Here is an 18,923-nt window from a genome sequence, read left to right as displayed (position 1 = left end):
GGTTCGGGTCTAAGCGAGCACAGAGACACCCACACATTAGAATTGAGCTTCTAAGAACATGTTTCCCTTAAAAAGCAGACTCTTGAGTAGCAGCTGTTGAGCTCTGTTCAATTGTAATATTAAGATTGTGGCAATTTATAGATGTACTGAGTGCTCTCACTTTTTAACTATATATTGTCTTTTAATAGATACAGCAAAGACAGTGTGATCTTTCTGATCCAGTGCTGGATGAGTGGGAGTTACAGTCCCAGAAGTCATGTGCCCTCACTGTTGTTCAGAGTGTTTTAAACTGGATTAGTGGTATTTACATTTGCAAAAGTCTTGGCCATACACTGTGGTTGATTGTGTTTTCAACCACAGCCAAATTGTAGGCACAGATCGGCTGGTACCGTAGCGCCCACTCATTAAACTGTCCCTTCCGTGCACCAACATCAACTTCCTGCCGCTCCTCTTTAGTTCCTGGAGTTTAAGCTGCCAAGAGCAGAAGTCAGCGCTGCATAATTGCACATGCGCAGGAGTTCAACAGATCTATGGAAGATCACGCAAAATCCTCCATAGAAGGAACTCATTTCCATACAGCAGTCCCTGGTAATGGGGGAAATGACAAGGCTTGACAGTGGAAGCACTGCCTAGTGTAAAGCGTTGTCATGAGGAGGAAAAATACCAAGATAAAGTAGTCCCTAAATGAGGAGGTTTGATATGTTTTACTTCATATAGAAGGCCACATTAGTTCTGGGTTTATCGACCATATAGAGTAAATAGCAGAAGAACTTGCTCAGTAGAAAGTTTTTTGTGTGGTCATGAACCCCTTGAGAACAATGGGTACAGTTACGGCACATTGGGTCCTAACTAATTTGGAGTCCATGTAAGCATACATTTAGAGGAATATCAGCTTAGAGATTGTTCACAAGATAAATATATATTTGAAAGCTACAAGTTAATGAAGTAACGACTTCACAGACAAAGTAAAACAAGTATTTATTTATTAGTAAAAACGAACAAAAAAGGTTATTTGTTTGTATAAATAACAATATTTGATAAGATGCAGTGGAATATGGCACAATAAAATATTTATAAAATGTGTTATCAGTACTGAAAACAGCAATACACATTGTCATAGAGCTTAACATATTTCAGTGCAGAGGATAGGAAATTATACATTTTGCCTCTTGAGCACATGTACAACAAGACCATCTTCATTACGTTCATTGAATGAGACACAGAGTACGCTGCTGGCCATGCCTTAATACTAAAAAGGTACGATGTACAAGTGAGTATTAGTCATTTCATTCTCTATATAGTTGTTTAATATTGTGCTTTGCTCCTTAACAAGGGTATATGGTAAAGGTAATTGAATTGTGCAGTCAGCCACAGCAGACACTAGGCAAATTCCAGTTTCAGATGTTAAAGGGGGCTGGCAGACTTCCCCAATGGCAATGCGTCCGAACTCTGTGAGAAGCAAAACAAAAATTGAGTATAGAATACATAAACGTTTTTCAGAAATATAAAGTTTTTTTACAGAACCTCCACATTTCCCTATTTTGCCCAGGATTGCTCCAAATATATAATATGCATAGTAAGAAGCATTAGTTAAAGGAGCACTATAGGGTCAGGAACACAAACAAACATGTATTCCTGACCCTATTGGGTTAAAACCACCATCCCCCATGCCTCCCTAAATATAGAAATCTTACTTGTAGTCAAGTCTGGAGCTGCTGGCTCTGTCCCCGTTTCCTTTAGACCTGCCCACTCCCTGCTGACATCAGCAGAAGTAGTAGCCTGATCCAATCACAATGCTTCCCTAGAGGATTGGCTGTGACTGACAAAGAGGCAGAGCCAGCATGATTCAAACAAAGCCCTGGCCAATCAGCATCTCCTCATAGAAATGAACTGAATCAATGCACCTCTATGAGGAAAGTTTAGTGTCTGCATGCAGAGGGAGGAGACACTGAATGGATGCATTTTAGGCAGCCATGACCCAGGAAGGACCTCTAACAGCCATCTGAGGAGTGGCCAGTGAAGTTATCACTAGGCTGTAATGTAAAAACTGCATTTTCTCTGAAAAGACAGTGTTTTACAGCAAAAAGCCTAAAGGTAATGATTCTACTCACCAGAACAAATTCAATAAGCTGTAGCTGTTCTGGTGACTATAGTGTCCCTTTAAAAACACCATATAGCCCACCCCCTCATCCTCCCTTTCTCCCTTAGATATAGTAAAATCGTACCTTTATATCAGTCTGCTACTGCTTCTGCCTTCTTGGCTGACATCATCAGAAGTGGTGTTCAAAGCCAATCACAATGCTTCCCCACAGGAAAGCATTGGATTGGCTGAGCTTGTCAAGGAGGCAGATCAGGGGCAGATCCAGCACAAGCTAAACACAGCTCTGGACAATTGGCATCTCCTCAGAGCAGCTCTGAGGAAAGTTCGGTGTCTCCATACAGAGGGTGGAGACACTGATTGGCAGTGCTGCACAGAAGGGAGCACTGCCCCAGGAAGCACATCTAGTAGCTATCTGAGAAGTGGCGGTATCCGTAGGCTATAATGTAAACACTGCATTTTCTCTGAAAAGACAGTGTTTACTGCAAAAAGCCTAAAGGAAATGGATTACACTCACCAGAACAAATACAATAAGCTGTGGTTGTTATAGTGACTATATTGTCTCTTTAACCCCTTAGTGACCGAGGACGGTTCAGGACCGTCATGGGCATTTTTGCATTGCCGACCAATAACGGTCCTGAACCGTCCTAACGGTGCAATGTACTTACCCGATCGCGATCGGCGGTGCTCCCGGTGTGGGGAGACTGCCTGCAGCCCAGACAGTCTCCCCATGGCGGATTAGGACCCCTGGGGCCATGTGATCGCTCAACAGAGCGATCACATGGTCACAATAGGTGTCCATGTGTCTGCCGGCAGGGGGACTGTCTGTGCTGACAGGCAGTCTCCCTGCCAGTGTAAAATCATTAAATAAAATTAAGTTAAAGTTAATAAAAAAAAAAAAATATTATATATGTCTATATATCATATATATAATGTCATGCTAAGTGTATTTTTATATTTATATGTACATATATTAATATAAAAATACACTTATAATTAAATTACACACGTATATATATAATATCTATATATATTGTATATATATATTATTATAAAATACAAATAATGGGGCGGGGCCTGACCATCATGGTGGATAGACGTGCTTTTCGTGAGCTCCCACAAAAGCCTGACAAAACCAGCGGAAATCTGCTCACCCAAGCGACACAACCAACTCTGCCAGGCACCCACGTGCCAACCGGGTTGCGTTTAGGTGGCTACTAAAAAAGACTGGACATACCCTATATTGAATACCCTGGGTTGTCTACTTTAAAAAAAATATGTACATGTGGGGTGTTATTCAGAGACTTTTGACAGATAATAGTGTTACAATGTCACTATTGATAAATTTGAAAAAATTTATGTTTAGAAACCGCAATATCCTACTTGTACCTATAACCCTATAACTTGCAAAAAAAAGCATGTAAACACTGGGTATTTTAAAACTCAGGACAAAATTTTGTTGTTTGAATCTATTTAACAGTTTTTTTTATTCGCTTTTGTAGATGAGTAAAAGATTTTTCAAGTAAAAGTAAAAAAAAACATATTTTTTTTAAATTTTTCATCATATTTGTTTGTTTTTTTTTAAATTACATTACATGAGATTATATAAATAATGGTATGTAAAGAAAGTCTTTTTTGTCCTGAAAAAAACAATATATAATTTGTATAGGAACAGTAAATGAGAGAGCGGAAAATTACAGCTAAACATAAACACCACAAAAGTGTAAAAAGAGTAAAAAGAGGCCTGGTCGCAAATGTACAACATTGCAAAAACAGTCCAGTCCTTAAGAGGTTAATGGTCTTGGTGTAAATATAGCACTGCAATAATTACATTGGGCCAAGAACATAACTCTAGTGGCCATCAGCCAGCCAGCTCCTGGAGACACTTAGTCTTGAAGACCTTCAATTTTAAATGGTTACACCAGGCAGCATGACCACTTCAGTACTTTGAAATGGTCATAGAGCAAGCAGCCTGTAAGTGCAGCGTCAGTATGAATACATACCTAAGGGAACACTATAGGCACCCAGACCGCTTCATCTCATTGAAGTGATCTGGGTGCTATTTGCCACATATTTTAACCCTGATGCTGAAAACATTGCTGTTCTGCAAGAATGTTTTCATTGCAGACTTAATCTGCCTTTAGTGGCTGTTATACTAACAGCGTGGTGTTTTATTGCGTATGCGCAGTATTCTCACAATGCTTTCCTAAAGGAAAGCATTAGATTGGCTGAGGTCATCGATCCTGAGGTTCTCAGCCAAAGGTGTGGGGGGGCGCACTATAGTGTTAGGAATACACATTTGTATCCCCGACACTATAATGTTACTTTAATATACTGCCTCCTCTACATCTACTGGGTGAACTGATTGGAGTTAAAGAAATGAGAAAGCGGAGACGTTGTAATAGATATAACCCACACAACTTACAGTTCTTGAAATTGCCTTTGAAAGAAATGATTTAAAATGAAGGAGAAAAATCCATGACTTTATTCAAGCATATGATAGTCACAGGATCAGCATAGCCACATGAACTGTACACAAAAGATTGCCAACAAATCCATGTGCTTTATGATCCTGTGATCCGCATATGATTGGCTAAAATCCCAGGCCGTTTGCTCTGTATAATTTCTCAAGACAACAGTGTTTTTTATTACGATAGGTTTACTTTAAGAGATTCTATATCTATATATAAAAGCATAGTGATATCCTATTGGGGTTGTTCACTAAATAAATACCCATTCTACAGTGCTGTCATGCCAGGTCAATGGATGTTGCATTCCATTTCCTTGTTAATGGGACACTATAGTCGCCAAAATAACTTTAGTTTAATGAAGCAGTTTTAATGTATAGATCATGCCTCTGAAGTTTAACTGCTCGATTTACTGCCATTTGGGAGTAAAATGACTTGTTTCAGCTCATGTAACCCTAGCTACACCTCCAATGGATGTGACTGACACAGCCTGCATGAACACAAAATGGTTTAATTTTCAATGAGGTGTTACTTAGTTCGAAAGTTTCTATCTCCTGCTCTGTAAGTTGAACTTTAATCACATACAGGAAGCTTCTGCAGGGTCTAGCAAGCTATTAGAGCAGGAGATTAAAAATTCTAAATAAAACAGAATTTAAAATAAAGGAAGTGTAAACATTAGATGACTCTTTACAGGATGTGTTTAGAAATGCTGAGTAAGACTAGGGCTGCATAAACCAGTTAATCCTAAATGGCAGAGAATTGAGTAGTGAGACTGCAGGGACATTATTTAAACACCAAAACTGCTTCATTAAGCTAAAGTTGTTTTGGTGACTATAGCGTCTCTCTTTAAAGTCTGGTATGTTCTATCTATAGAAAAGCTCATAGCAATTCTCCAGAACTCCCGTTAGCTATGAAACCACTGGTTCTATCCTCTCCAGCTTTACTTTATAATCGTAGAACTAATTGCTATTTTGGCTTTAATTTGCAATTTTCCTGTGAATTCCAGTGTTCCCAACTGTTGGTCTGAAATCTGAAATCCATTTCTGTTGATTAGTGGAATATTAAATAACCCTGCTTGAGATTATTTATTATTTTAGCCTGGCCTTACCTCCCTTCCTACACTATGAAACAAATTAAAATAGATATATGCAGTATAATTTGCTCAATCTATCCATTTCAAGGCCAGGAACATTGTAATACCACACCTAGAGTTTGCGGTGCAGTTTTGGATGCCAGTTTTATCCAAAAAAGGATATTATAGAATTGGAAAAAGTGCAGAAGTGGGCAACAACATTTTTATTAGGAAATTAGAAAATGTAATTATAAAAAAAGATTATAAAAGGTTAGAAAACTTGATGTTTGTCTCAGAGAGGCTATGACAGCACTATACAAATATAATCAGGGCCAATACAAACTGCTATTTGGCAACATGTTTTTCATCAGGAGTATGCAACACACAGGAGGGCTTACAATGAGCCAACTCAGATTTTATTTTGTGTATTGTTTATTGTATAATATGGCCCCCAGCAGCACCCCATTTAAGCATGTTCAGGTGAGTGCAACCACCCCCCCATGTTTCATTTATATAAATATTTGGGAGTCTAGCCAACTCCTTGGTTTTGCACCCCTCCCTGTTACCTCATCTCAGGTCCCTATTTAGCCTTGTACTGCAGAGTGCCCCAAATGGAATTTTTCCCCCAAGTAAGTGGGTTAATCTCATAAGAGCAGACATTAGACTGTGAGAGTAGGACCTGCCAAAGATGGGGTACATTGATGTTGTGACAGGCTTATGCAATGTATGATCATATAATGTAACTAAATCCCCATTTTTTTTTGCCTAGATTAGGTGTTTTTAAAAAAACTTTTAAAAACTAATAAAATCTGTCAACATTGAAGTTGCTGTTTAGTAAATAGGAGAGTGCGCTGGATCTTGTGTATTGTTTATTGTATAATATGGCCCCCAGCAGCACCCCATTTAAGCATGTTCAGGTGAGTGCAACCATCCCCCATGTTTCATATATATATATATATATATATATATTTGGGAGTCTAGCCAACTCCTTGGTTTTGCACCCCTCCCTGTCACAGGTGCCTCATCTCAGGTCCCTATTTAGTCTTGTACTGCAGAGAGCCTCAGATGGAATTTTTCCCCAAGTAAGTGGTTAATCTCATAAGAGCAGACAGACTGTGAGAGTAGGACCTGCCAAAGATGGGGTACATTGACGTTGTGGCAGGCTTATGCAATGTATGATCATATGATGTAACTAAATCTCCATTATTTTTTGCCTAGATTAGGTGTTTAAAAAAAAAAAAAAAAAAAACTTTAGAAAAAAACTTAAAAAAAAAAAAACTAATAAAATCTGTCAACATTGAAGTTGCTGTTTAGTAGATAGGAGAGTGCGCTGGATCTTGTGTATTGTTTATTGTATAATACGGCCCCCAGCAGCACCCCATTTAAGCATGTTCAGGTGAGTGCAACCAATATATTTTTCCTTTTGAAAACAAAAAACTTGTTGACTCGAAGAGAAATCTGATTGCCACCATGAAGTTCCCTTTTTGTAGCACAATGACACAGCCTAAAAAGAAGTTTGAACTCGACTATTTTTTTCAACCTAGATTACTATGTAAGATTTAGCAGAAACATAATGCCAGATCTGAGCTAATTTCCATATGTCAAAATGTACATAAACAAATATCCCCTGCCACCCCCCATTTTACGACATTTCTCCTGAGCTGTAATATGCACTTACTGGTGCCTGTGACTTGCAGAAGTTCATATGTGCATAAAGTAACATCGCAATATCATTCTGTCCCGCTTCAAGCGCTATTGAGAGAGCATTGCTCCCATCCTGAGGAAGAGAACAATGCAGGATGTTAGAATTTACAAAAGCAGACACATACATTGCTAAATGTATAATTATTGATCCAACTTACTATTATTGTTACTACACTATAACTTGGGGTGACTAGGTAGGTACTGGAAAACTGCTGTCCTTACAAATGTAGGAATTTTCCAACATGGTAACAAATCGACCTGTGCATCATTTTGGAAAACTGATTAGTTTGCAGTTTGTGATTACTGCTTTGCTATATATTCACCTTATATATTACACGCTAGTTATACAGTTTATGCCCTTTATTATATAGATGAAGGATAGCCGTAATTCATTTCAACCAAGAACACTGTATTCCACTGGAGCATTTGAATGTTTGTTTTCTGTTATATTTGAGCAATAGACAGGCATTTCACTTTGAAATAAAACCTAGCAGCGGTGGGATAAATTAGTGTTTTTCAGGTACCACCAACAGTTCAGATTACAACAAAACGGAAACAATGTGATTCAGAGGACTCAAGGTACTCACATTGTCCGTTATGTTTATGTCACATCCAGCTTGGGCTAACAGCAACTTCACAATCTCTGCTCTCCCATGTTCGCTGGCACACATCAAGGCTGTCGATCCCTCATCATCTTGCAGGTTGACATTGGCTCCACAGGCGAGTAGCGCCTGCACCATTTCCTGCCTTCCATGGCTCACAGCTAGCATCAGTGCAGTCTGACCTGCCTGGAACAAGAGGATTAGACATCAGATGCATGCAGTTCCACGACTGATCACAATATTTCCAGAATGCTTACTGCTCTGTCTGTAATGCTGACTAAATAAACAGTGGGGTTAGATTATGGATTTTATTTGCTTTCTTTATGCGCAGACATACCAGAAAAATAAAAGCTATATATTATACGAGATTATCTGTTTGCATAATTCTCATTTAGTTTATTAGGCAACAGTGGTTTGAAATACAGACATATAATTTTGATATAGCACCAGATCAAGACTATTAACATTTATACAGACAGAAAAAAATATATATAAAGTAACAGAAAAATGTTTACGTGGTAGGACACCAGAATAAAACAAACGCTCACTATATATCAATGGTATATATGTGTTTCTCACAAAAGTACTGCATCTGGACGTTTGGTTTCAGGGGTAAATTACAACAAAATATATATTTGTTTGTGTCATTATATAATTTTTTGTGTTCCAAACAGTCAAGCTCTAAGAAAAGCTGTGGTAATGCATTTTTGTGGTCAAAGAAATGCATCGACAGTAAAAGTTATTGGGAAACATTGTATTAAAAAGTGCTAAAAAACTAACAAAAAACCCACTAGATAAGTACTACCGGTACTTTTACTCAATTTACTCAATAAATAGGGAGGACTTCGTATACCATTTCAAACTGCGCAAATACATTCACAGATTGGTAATGTTTGCTGGCCAAATATTAAATATAACTTGCAGGAAAAAAAGTTAAAAGCACTTTTAAAGTGTGCATTTTTATTCACCAGTTCTCACTTCACAAAGGCTGAAATCACTTGTTAGTTTTGGACAATTAAGAAGAAAATGGAGAGGAAAAAAAAAGTTATATATGATGTCTCTAATCATTTCCTTAACACGCCATTCATGTTACATATTTACAAAGCTGAAAAGAGACATGCGTCTATCAAATTAAGCTTTTCTCACATATGTGTTTGCTGTTGATCAAAAAGAAAGCAGAAAACCCAGTCTGAAACACTTTCAATTTTGCATCAAACTAGGAAAAAAATCCTTCTTGACCCCAAAATGGCAGTCAGAGATCTCCTTGGATCAAGAAGTTATCTCCCCACTTGTTAGAATTTATATCCCCTTATATTATGTTTCTGCAAGTATTTATCCAATTGCGGTTTAAACATCTGTATGGACTCTGATAAAACAACCTCTTCAGGGAATTAAAATTGGATTCTTGGGCAGTAGTTCAAACACCCCTTAAATATTTACCACTCTAGTTATTTGATATGCCACTCAAGTTATCAACACATGGCGTATCAAATAAATTCACTGAACGGACTAGCAAATCTCTAATTTAACCTTACAACTAGTAAATTGGCACTATTCTTCAATTCCACTATTTTTCCATCTTGGCGGTTTAGGTCTTAATTTTACAGCTCCATTGTCAAAACATTATTTTGGTACTTCACCACAAAACCTAGAATGTGCCTGTTGTACAAAATTGGGACCGTACCTGGACCAAGGGATCTTGGGAGAGGTGGACAGACAACGCCCAGACACTGTTCCGAGATCCGGACAGTGTTTGGCCCACCCGCCCTGTTGCTACTTGTTTTATAGTGCTATATTGTTTCTCTGTTCTTCTCATTTTGTCACAGCTAGCCGTTTTGCCTTGCCAGCATAAGATTTTGAATGTCCACCCTAACTGTGCTTAGGGAGTTGTAGCTTGCTCTTGGCGGAAGACTCTTGAGAAGATTGTGGGAGAAGCAGTCTACTAGTTCGTTAGTCAGTAGATGACTATGCATTTTGACTTACAAATAAAGCTGTGGTCGTTTCCCTACCCAAAAGGAAAAAAAATGGCGTGGTCTGTTTATTGAGAAAAAGGGTTGGGATAATGTTTGGTCAGCAGCCGTGTGAGTAAGTTTTTTTACTAGTGCATTTTGAGGTTCCGTACATGCATGATTCAAAGTGAGTGATTTGTGTACTGTAGTTGGTGGGTCCCTCCAATAATGACATTAAATATATTTATAAATGATCAGTTTGGAAAACCCCTGTTTATAAAAAGCCTATTCTAATGGGATTGATGAGCTGAAAATGCATTGCATGTACAATTTAAAAAAATGCATTTTCTTCTAGAAGTATTCACCTGGCTGGCTTTGGCATTGACATTTCCCATGCTGAATAGGCGGCACACAATATTCATATCTTCTTCTTTTTCCACAGCTGCTAGAGCTGCTAGCATAATGGCTGTATAACCAGCCTTGTTCTGACGATCCACATTACAGACTCCTAAAATGAATAAAACCGAGCTTAGTCATCTGGGATTTAATAACAAATATGGCCTCAAAGCTTGCAGACTCGTATGTACGTACCAGTGTCTAGCAGTAGCTGAACTATGCTGAAGTTTGAGTGCGACACACTGTAGTGTAGAGCGGTGTTCCCATTTCCGTCTGTGAGATTTACCACGTGGCCGAGCAGATCTTTGGACATTTCACTGAAAGCCTCAAGGTAGACAGCCACTTTGCTAGTCACAGATGATTTCTGGCTAGATGCCCTAAACCACTCTTGTTGGACCAGGTGGTAACTGGAGAGCTCAAAAAATAAAAAGAAACAAAAGTCACACATGTGAAGGCTGACTAAATATAATATAAATGCGATCACTATTACCCCCTCCCTCATTGCAAGCAGTCAAACCATTTTAGAACTGCTTGGCTTCCTACCTGGGTTCTGCCAGACACCACTCCCCACCTCAAACAGGGCACTCCTTAATAAAACCACAAATACTGTATATATGTTATCATTGACCCGGTCATATGGTAAATGCAATGCACCTGTGAAAAGACAACCTGAATCTTTGGCGTTTGGTTCTCCTGTTAGTGTGTCAAGGAAGTATTTTAAAGGGAACACTTCAAGTATCATAATCACTATAGGGCATTCAGGGAGTGGGGGCAGGGAGCAGTTCTTGGCCAATCCCAGTTAGGAAATCAAACCGCTCTCAAAAATGATTTAACCCGTTACAACGGGGACAACACAACACTTCTGGCACCATAGAACACTTCAATCCCCACAACCACTTCAGTGTTCTGTAGTGGCTTTTACGGATTTTCTCGATTGTCTCCAACAAATTTTTGAGTTTGAATTTTCTAGCACTAGTTTCAAGGAATTCCGCTCACTATTCCATGTTTATTAGAATACATGTATATTATACCAATATAGGCGAGTTTGCCCCAATTAAAATTTTGTTTACACTATGTGGCGGTAGTCACCATCACTGGGAACATAAGATGGACACTTCAATTAGATCCCTGGATGAGTCCTCTGTTTAAGTCACCCTGTGCCCATTGTAGATGCAGGGTGTGTGTAATGTATGTGTATAATGTTTTTGTTGTGAAATGTTAGTGTGCTCTCCTGTCTTGCTAATGCTTGCAATTAACTAGGTGGATATGGCTGTGGAGCAGGTACAGTGTCACCGGTTGGTAGCAAAGATCTAGCAACCACTGTATGCACTACCTGAATAGCAAGGTTTGCTAATTTGCATATTCAGGTAGATTTGCATATTGCGGTTTCTGCAGGCAGGAGATATGTTTTGTGTTTAATATGGTCTTCCCCAGCCCTTTATAAAAATGTTTTTTTTCTGTTATTATAATTTCCTGTATATTTTGTGACATGTTTTGGTTATTTGAATTTTATGATCGTTACATAAACATTGCTGTGACAAACATAATATGGGCTGGCCCTAAGTAAAATAACATTTTGCACGTTAGTTCCACTTGGAACTGGGTGTCCTGTGTGGATTTGTATGGATCCCAGTGACAAAGTCTTTGGACCTGCTGGCTGGCTGCAGGATCCCTCTAGCCCTGGGATAAAGCGAGAGAGCTAGGCCTGAAAGTCGCAAGTGTCGTTCTAAAGACTAGCTATAACATTGCAGGCAGTTGTGGATACTTGCATGGAAGAAGGGCTGCAGCGAAATATGCAGAGGGGACGATACCTGCCTGGAAGAAGGGCTGGTCAGTGGGAGAGCTCCTGAGAGACTCCAGTTAAGTTTCGGCTGAAGCGTTCCAGGGTTCCTGCACGTGGCTAGGAAGCAGAGTGGGCAGAGGTACTCGGTCGGAGTACATGAGCTCCGTCACACACCATTTTATTTTCTATTAATTTTCATTACTTTAAGATCATTTTTGTTTTTCATTATTTACATAATTTTTCTAACGCCCCAGTGCATTACCAAGACATCCCTTTTGTGATACCCCTGATATTCTCAGGAAGTTAAAATAATAAATACAGCAACACATCTGGAGATTTTACACTCTGCAGTCCGAGGTTTCCGCATGTTATGCACATTGCAGACAATTATATCAATGCATGTTACTTACAATTTCTTTTGATTTCATTGCAGTAGGATCCTTTAAGTGAGCATCAACAGTAAGACATGCCTCTCGCATTTTTGCACTCAAGCCCAAAGTCCTGGAGGTAAAAAAAAAACAAAAAACTTCTTACTGTTATGGTAAATCTTCATTCTAAGTATCTAAATATTCGGTTTTGCTGCATGTATTTCATAACATTGGGAGCTATGTATAAAGATGAACTCTGATGAAATGTTCTAAAAGTGAAGCAATACAATATGCAGACTACATAACTTTTAGAACTTTGCTCTAGAAAAGCTAGTTATATCAAAGGTTAACTCCAATCACAATAGTGCTGTAGTGGTTATGGTGCCATGAGTGCCTAGGCACTCTCCCAATGTAAGTAGTCAATCCATTTTAGAACAGTTTGAGTTATTACGTGGTGTCTGCTGGGCACCACTCCTGCAGAGTTTAGCTAATTGGCTGAGAGTCCAATCGCAGCATGGCCTCCCCCTCCATGCCACCCATGGAGCAAAAAAATAAAATAAAAAAAATACAAAATTTCAAGGAATAATACTGTGGCAGCTGTGAGGACCAGGTTCAGGTAAGTAAAGCTACTTTTAAATGCACCCTGAGGCCAGTGGACCCGAAACTATGCAATGGCCCCCGAAAGAGGCAGGTCATCGTTAAATCCCTTTATGCTGCAAGTGCTAAAAGCCAGTCAGTAAAAGTATGGCCGTCATTTAAACCTGACAGAACATACCAGCTTCTAGAAGAAAACAAAAATGGTTTTCATTTACCCATTGTACACTCCAGACCAAAAAAAAACTCCATCATACTATGTATCTTGGACCAAGCCACACATTGATTGTAAATGCTTGTCAATCCCTTTAGATCCTCTAGAGGGCACTCGTGGGCTGAGAACAAGAGGATCAGATAACTTGTATCTTGCACATACATTATACGTAAATCATGGGGAAAAAAATATGTTTTCCCGTCAAACATGGCGACATTTACATTGAGGATAGACATTATGTTAAACAAGCAGATGTGCACAAAATTATTATTGCCCTCAACACGGTCAAGCTGTTAGGATGACTGTATTTATTCCTGTTCGTTATTTTGATGACTAGCCTAAAATTTTTTATCTAATTGTGTCATTGACGGTTTTTACTGTTGGAGCTCTCGCACACAGCCCCTTCTAATGTAATGGACATCATGGAGGTCCCCATTCACCTCCCTTTCCTTCCCGGTAATGGCTTTGTCCCATTAACTGGTTCAAAATGACCTATTACACAAAAGTAGACTGTCTTAAGTATTTATTTTCTTCTTAAAGGGCACTTGTCATGCCCCACACAACTTATGGTCATTGGAATGAGCAGAAGATTTTATCTATGCATTGTGCTAGCAGCTTTGCTAGCAAATGTCTAAATTAAGAGAAACATTTATTTAAAAAAAAAAAATTTTCACCCAATTATCACTCAATGTTTTGACGAGTCATAGACCAACAAGGAAGAGCCAAAAAGAGCTCCCCACAGGAGGTCAATCTGCTCTCTTTTCATAGCAAACAGCGCATACGCTGTGATTTCTATTGAAACTTCCTAGCCGGCACTTCTAGTGATGGCTAAGAAGTATAGGAATGCAGTGATGTCACTCCGTACTGACGCTCACAGCAAAGACTTAGAAAGGAGTCATTGTGGAGCGGAGGACGGCCAAAAGGTGGGTGTTGCACAAAGAGTAGCACCCACATACAGTGATGGAACGGAAGAAAAGGGAGTAAAACTTTATATTTGACACTGAGTACACCATGTATCTTTAGGATTCAAGGGATTTATGGAGTGACTTCAGGCAAGTTTTTTTTTTTTCATAACAGGGTCTCTTTAAAGGGAGAAATCTGCCTTTTTTTTTTTTTTTTTAGAATAGCAGGTTTTCATTTCATGATGGAAGTCTTCACCTCTTGAGAAGAAAGCCAGGAGACCTGGACATGCAGTGAGAGTGCAGGGGCATGATCTACACATAAAAACCACTCCATTAAGCAAAATATGTGTTGATGCAGGTAGTGTCCCTTTAAATGTTTATCTTAATTTGGACAAGAGCAAGGGTTAAAAATTGATGCATGTGGACATAACATATTGTAAGCAATATACAAGAAATGTAATAGTTTTACTAATACATTTGATCAAATTTTAAACATCATTATTTAAATGGTAGTGAACTAGGGATAACCAGACACGAGAAGGATTTGGGAATTGTTATAGACAACAAATTAGGCAGCAATATACAATGTCAATCTGCCGTTGCTAAGGCCAGTAAGGTTTTGTCATGTATAAATAGGGGCATAAATTCTCGAGATGAAAATATAATTTTGCCTCTATAAATCGCTGGTAAGACCACACCTTGAATATGCTGTGCAATTTTGGGCACCTGTTCTAAAGAAAGATATCATGGCACTAGAAAAAGTGCAGAGACGAGCTGCAAAATTGATAAAAGGAATGGAGCATTTTAGTTATGAAGAAAGGTTAAAAAATTTAAAATCTCTTTAGTTTGGAAAAACTGCGCCTGAGAGGGGATATGATAACATTATACAAATATATTCGGGGCCAGTACAAACCATTATCCGGAAATCTATTCATAAACAGGGCTATACATAGGACACGAGGTCACACATTTAGGCTTGAAGAAAGGAGATTTCATCTAAGGCAGAGAAAGGTTTTTTTTTTTACAGTAAGAGCAATAAGGATATGGAATTCTTTGCCTGAAGAGGTGGTTTTGCCAGTCTATACAGATGTTTAACCCCTTAAGGACACATGACGTGTGTGACATGTCATGATTCCCTTTTATTCCAAACGTTTGGTCCTTAAGGGGTTAAACCACAATTGGATAAATACTTGCAAAAACATAACATACAGGGATATCATTTCTAATTAGTGGGGTAATAGCTGCTTGATCGAAGGAGACATCTGACTGCCATTTTGGGGTCAAGAAGGAATTTTTTTCCTAGGTTGTTGCAAAATTGGAATCGCTTCAGACCTGGTTTTTTGCCTTCTTTTGGATCAACAGCAAAAACATATGTGAGGAAGGCTGAACTTGATGGACGCAAGTCTCTTTTCAGCTACGTAACTATGTATATGTAACTAGGTAACTATTATTCAGCGAGTTTCTTTCATGTTTGAATTCAACCGCAAAAAAGGTAATTTAACCCCTTAACCCCTTAAGGACCAAACTTCTGGAATAAAAGGGAATCATGACATGCCACACATGTCATGTGTCCTTAAGGGGTTAAGGACACATGACATGTGTGACATGTCATGATTCCCTTTTATTCCAGAAGATTGGTCCTTAAGGGTTTAAAGGGATGCTAAAGGCATCAAAACCACTTTAGCTTAATAAACCAGTTTTGGTGTATAGATCATGCCTTGCAGACTTACTGCGCAATTCTCTTCCATTTAGGAATTAAATCACGTGTTTCTTTCTATGCAGCCCTAGTCACACCTCCCCTGGCGGTTACTTACAACCTCCATGAAAAAATGTTTTCACTTTCAATTGGATGGAAACTTAAAAAGTTAAATCTACAGAACAGGACATAAAAAAAAAAAAAAAAAAAAAGGTCTATTCGCACACAGGAGGCTACTACAGCATTTAACAGGTGTTTAACAGAGCAGATTATTAGAAATTCTAAATGAAAGACTGTACAATAAAGGAAGTTTAAACATTAGATCTCTATTTACAGGAAGTGTTTATGAAGGATTTGTAGGTCACATGCAGGAATGTGTGACTAGGGCTGCATAAAGAAAGTGATTTAACTTCTAAATCGCTGATAAATGAGACTGCAGAGGCATGATCTACACACCAAAACTGCTTCTTTAAGCTAAAGTTGCTTTGGTGGCTATGGTTTTCCTTTAGTGAAATACCCATGGACTGGAAAAATCAGACGATCACAGCATGGCAGACCTACTGATATATTTACACAAAGCATTGTGCAAGGAGATCACACGTATCATATCAGGAATGATGAAATACAGCGCAAAAATCACAACATTAGAAAAAAAGCAATGTTACTACAATAACTGTATCCACTGAGTGAAAAATCTGTACTTACTTTTCCTTGGCATCAACTTGAGCAAACTTTTCATCTTTGTTTTTCTTCTTTTTCTCCACTTTCCTCTTCTCTTCCGCTGCACATTCTTCCACGTCACTATCACTGTCGTCCATATTTACATTCATTTCCTCCTCCGATGTATCAACATAGTTTATCTCCTCACTATCGGAACTGTCTTCTGACACCTTATCGGAGGAGCTGTCCCCTTCGTTGTCACTCGATTCTTCACTTGACGTACTCTCATATCTAATTGGGGATCAGAAAACAAAGTCTTAGAAAAGATCTGCTGTTAAATAGGATTTGCTTTTAAAGGAAAAATAGAAGCAGATTATTTTGTATTAAAAATGTGTCACGAGCAATGGATTCTGCACAATAGTTTTAATTTTTAGGCCATGAGTTTTTGCCTCCACTTGGACTGGTGGGAAGCCGCAAAGAATGGCATCAATCTCCTCAGGATGGGTTAAGGGATCTTGCTGTCCACTTTTTGCGGGTGGATGGACTTGTGGCAGTGTGATATTTCTCGGATTTGTTTGTTTTCGTAGAGGAGCATACATGAATGGCGTCTTTTCAGGTTGATGGTCAAGCTCCGCCACGGTTTCCCCTATTTTTAACATTTAATTCAGACTTACTATTGTGTTAGGTATACATATAGGATATTAATATAAAACCATTTATGTCCTTTAAAACCAAAATAAAACATGCACTGAGGCACTCAAAGAAAACCTTCTATTACACAAAAATTCTAGGTTTTGGTACAAAAATTCTAGGTTTTGTTGTGGTTCAGAATGATGTACAATTGCTTCCATCGTTAATGGGACACTATATGTACCCATACTACTTAATCGCAATGAAGTGGTCTGTGTGCAGTGTTTTTTTTGTTTTTTTTTTAATACTGCCAGGTAAAACACTGCCATTCTATAGGAACCGCAATGTTCACACTACAGGGTTAAAAGATCTCTAGTGACAGACCGCAAGACATAACAGAACATGGTAGAATTTGATTGGTGCCTCCCAATGCTTCAGCCAAAGCGGCAGAGCAGCGATAAGGAGAGCAGTGTTGGTAAAGCGAAAAGGTAATGCCTGGACAGGTCACAGGACAGTATGGTGTTAGAAATACATGTTTGGATATAAGTACTTCTACGTTTTAGTTTGCCGTTAGCCATTTAAAGATGCAAAAATCTCACAAGTCACAGTTTTTGTAAACTATGGTTTGAGAAGGGGTAAAAACCAAACCAAAAAAAAACATGAACACACATACTCTCCGTTTAAGATTCCAACAAACTGCAGGCTTTTCTTCCCTCTGTTTGATGGACTTTGGGAGGATCCATCCTTGTTTTTCATGATAGACTTTAGTGTTCCTAAAACATGAATAAAAGAAAACTTGATCAATAGCATGCTGTTATCTTGACAAGGTACAGAAATATGAAACCATTTAGAGCCAAATTTAGTGCAAATTGTTAGCCAACTATAATATTTCCTTACCTGATTTAGGTGCAACTAGGAACTAGTAGACTCGTGGTTCACATATTGACTGTAGAAGGTACCACAATGTACTGATATTTTAGGTCTAAGTATAGACCTTAAAAGTTAAAATAAAATAAGTGAGGCAGGTTGACATCAAAGGAAAATAAATTGTGGTAGTAGATGGTGTGTGTGATCAGTTCCCCCTCCTCAAATTTTTTATTTTTTTTAATGGAACACTATAGGGTCAGGTACACAAACATGTATTCCTGACCCCAAAGTGTTAAAACCACCATTTTACACAACATTACAACCGCTGACAGGTGAAGTGAATAACATTGATTAAATTCTTACAATGGCAGCTGTCAAGGGTGGTGGGATTAGGCAGAAAGTGAACCGTACGTTCAAAGAACGACAACAGGTAAACCGGCATCCGGGTCATGGGTGGCTAAAGTTTATTGATGCACGTGGGGAGAGAAAGCTAGCCAGTCTGGTCCAATCATCAGAATTAATCACACACAAGAACTAGTGTAGCTCAAATTGCTAAATATCTTACTGCGGACCATGATAAAAAGGTGTCAGAACACACAGTGCATCACAGTTTGACTGGTATGCAGCCCATTTGCAGCAGAGTGCCCATAAAGACCCGTCCAACGCAGAATGCACCTCGGGACGTGATAGTCAGAACTGGACCATAGAGCAATGGATGACTGTTGCCTGGTCAAATTAATTAGGTTTTCTTTTATATTGGTGAATGGCCAGGTGCGTGTGTGTTGTTTACATGGGGAAATGATGGCAGCAGGATGCACTATGGCAAAAAGGCAGGCCGATGGAGACAGTATTATGCTCCGACAAAGTTCTGCTGGGAAGCCTAGGTCCAGCCATGCTGTTGCAACAATCCCAAGGCAGGT

General features: G+C 38.8%; 1 protein-coding gene across 1 annotated transcript in view; it reads right to left on the bottom strand.

Annotated features, from left to right (window-relative positions):
* Positions 1-961: 961 nt before the first annotated feature.
* The window catches only part of KANK3 (KN motif and ankyrin repeat domains 3), an 83,112-nt gene continuing 65,150 nt past the window's right edge, over positions 962-18,923 (bottom strand). Inside the window, exons 5-12 of the mRNA XM_063455659.1 lie at positions 17,810-17,909; positions 16,552-16,797; positions 12,483-12,573; positions 10,485-10,704; positions 10,259-10,401; positions 7,930-8,130; positions 7,317-7,415; positions 962-1,449 (exon numbers count right to left, since the gene is read on the bottom strand). Of these exons, the coding sequence (XP_063311729.1) occupies positions 1,405-1,449; positions 7,317-7,415; positions 7,930-8,130; positions 10,259-10,401; positions 10,485-10,704; positions 12,483-12,573; positions 16,552-16,797; positions 17,810-17,909 (1,145 nt within the window). The 3' untranslated portion in view covers positions 962-1,404. The remainder of the gene's footprint in view (positions 1,450-7,316; positions 7,416-7,929; positions 8,131-10,258; positions 10,402-10,484; positions 10,705-12,482; positions 12,574-16,551; positions 16,798-17,809; positions 17,910-18,923) is intronic.

This window comes from Pelobates fuscus, chromosome 5 (assembly GCF_036172605.1).
Source record: "Pelobates fuscus isolate aPelFus1 chromosome 5, aPelFus1.pri, whole genome shotgun sequence".
NCBI classification, from domain to species: Eukaryota; Metazoa; Chordata; class Amphibia; order Anura; family Pelobatidae; genus Pelobates; species Pelobates fuscus.
This window is presented reverse-complemented; position numbering and strand designations above follow the sequence as displayed.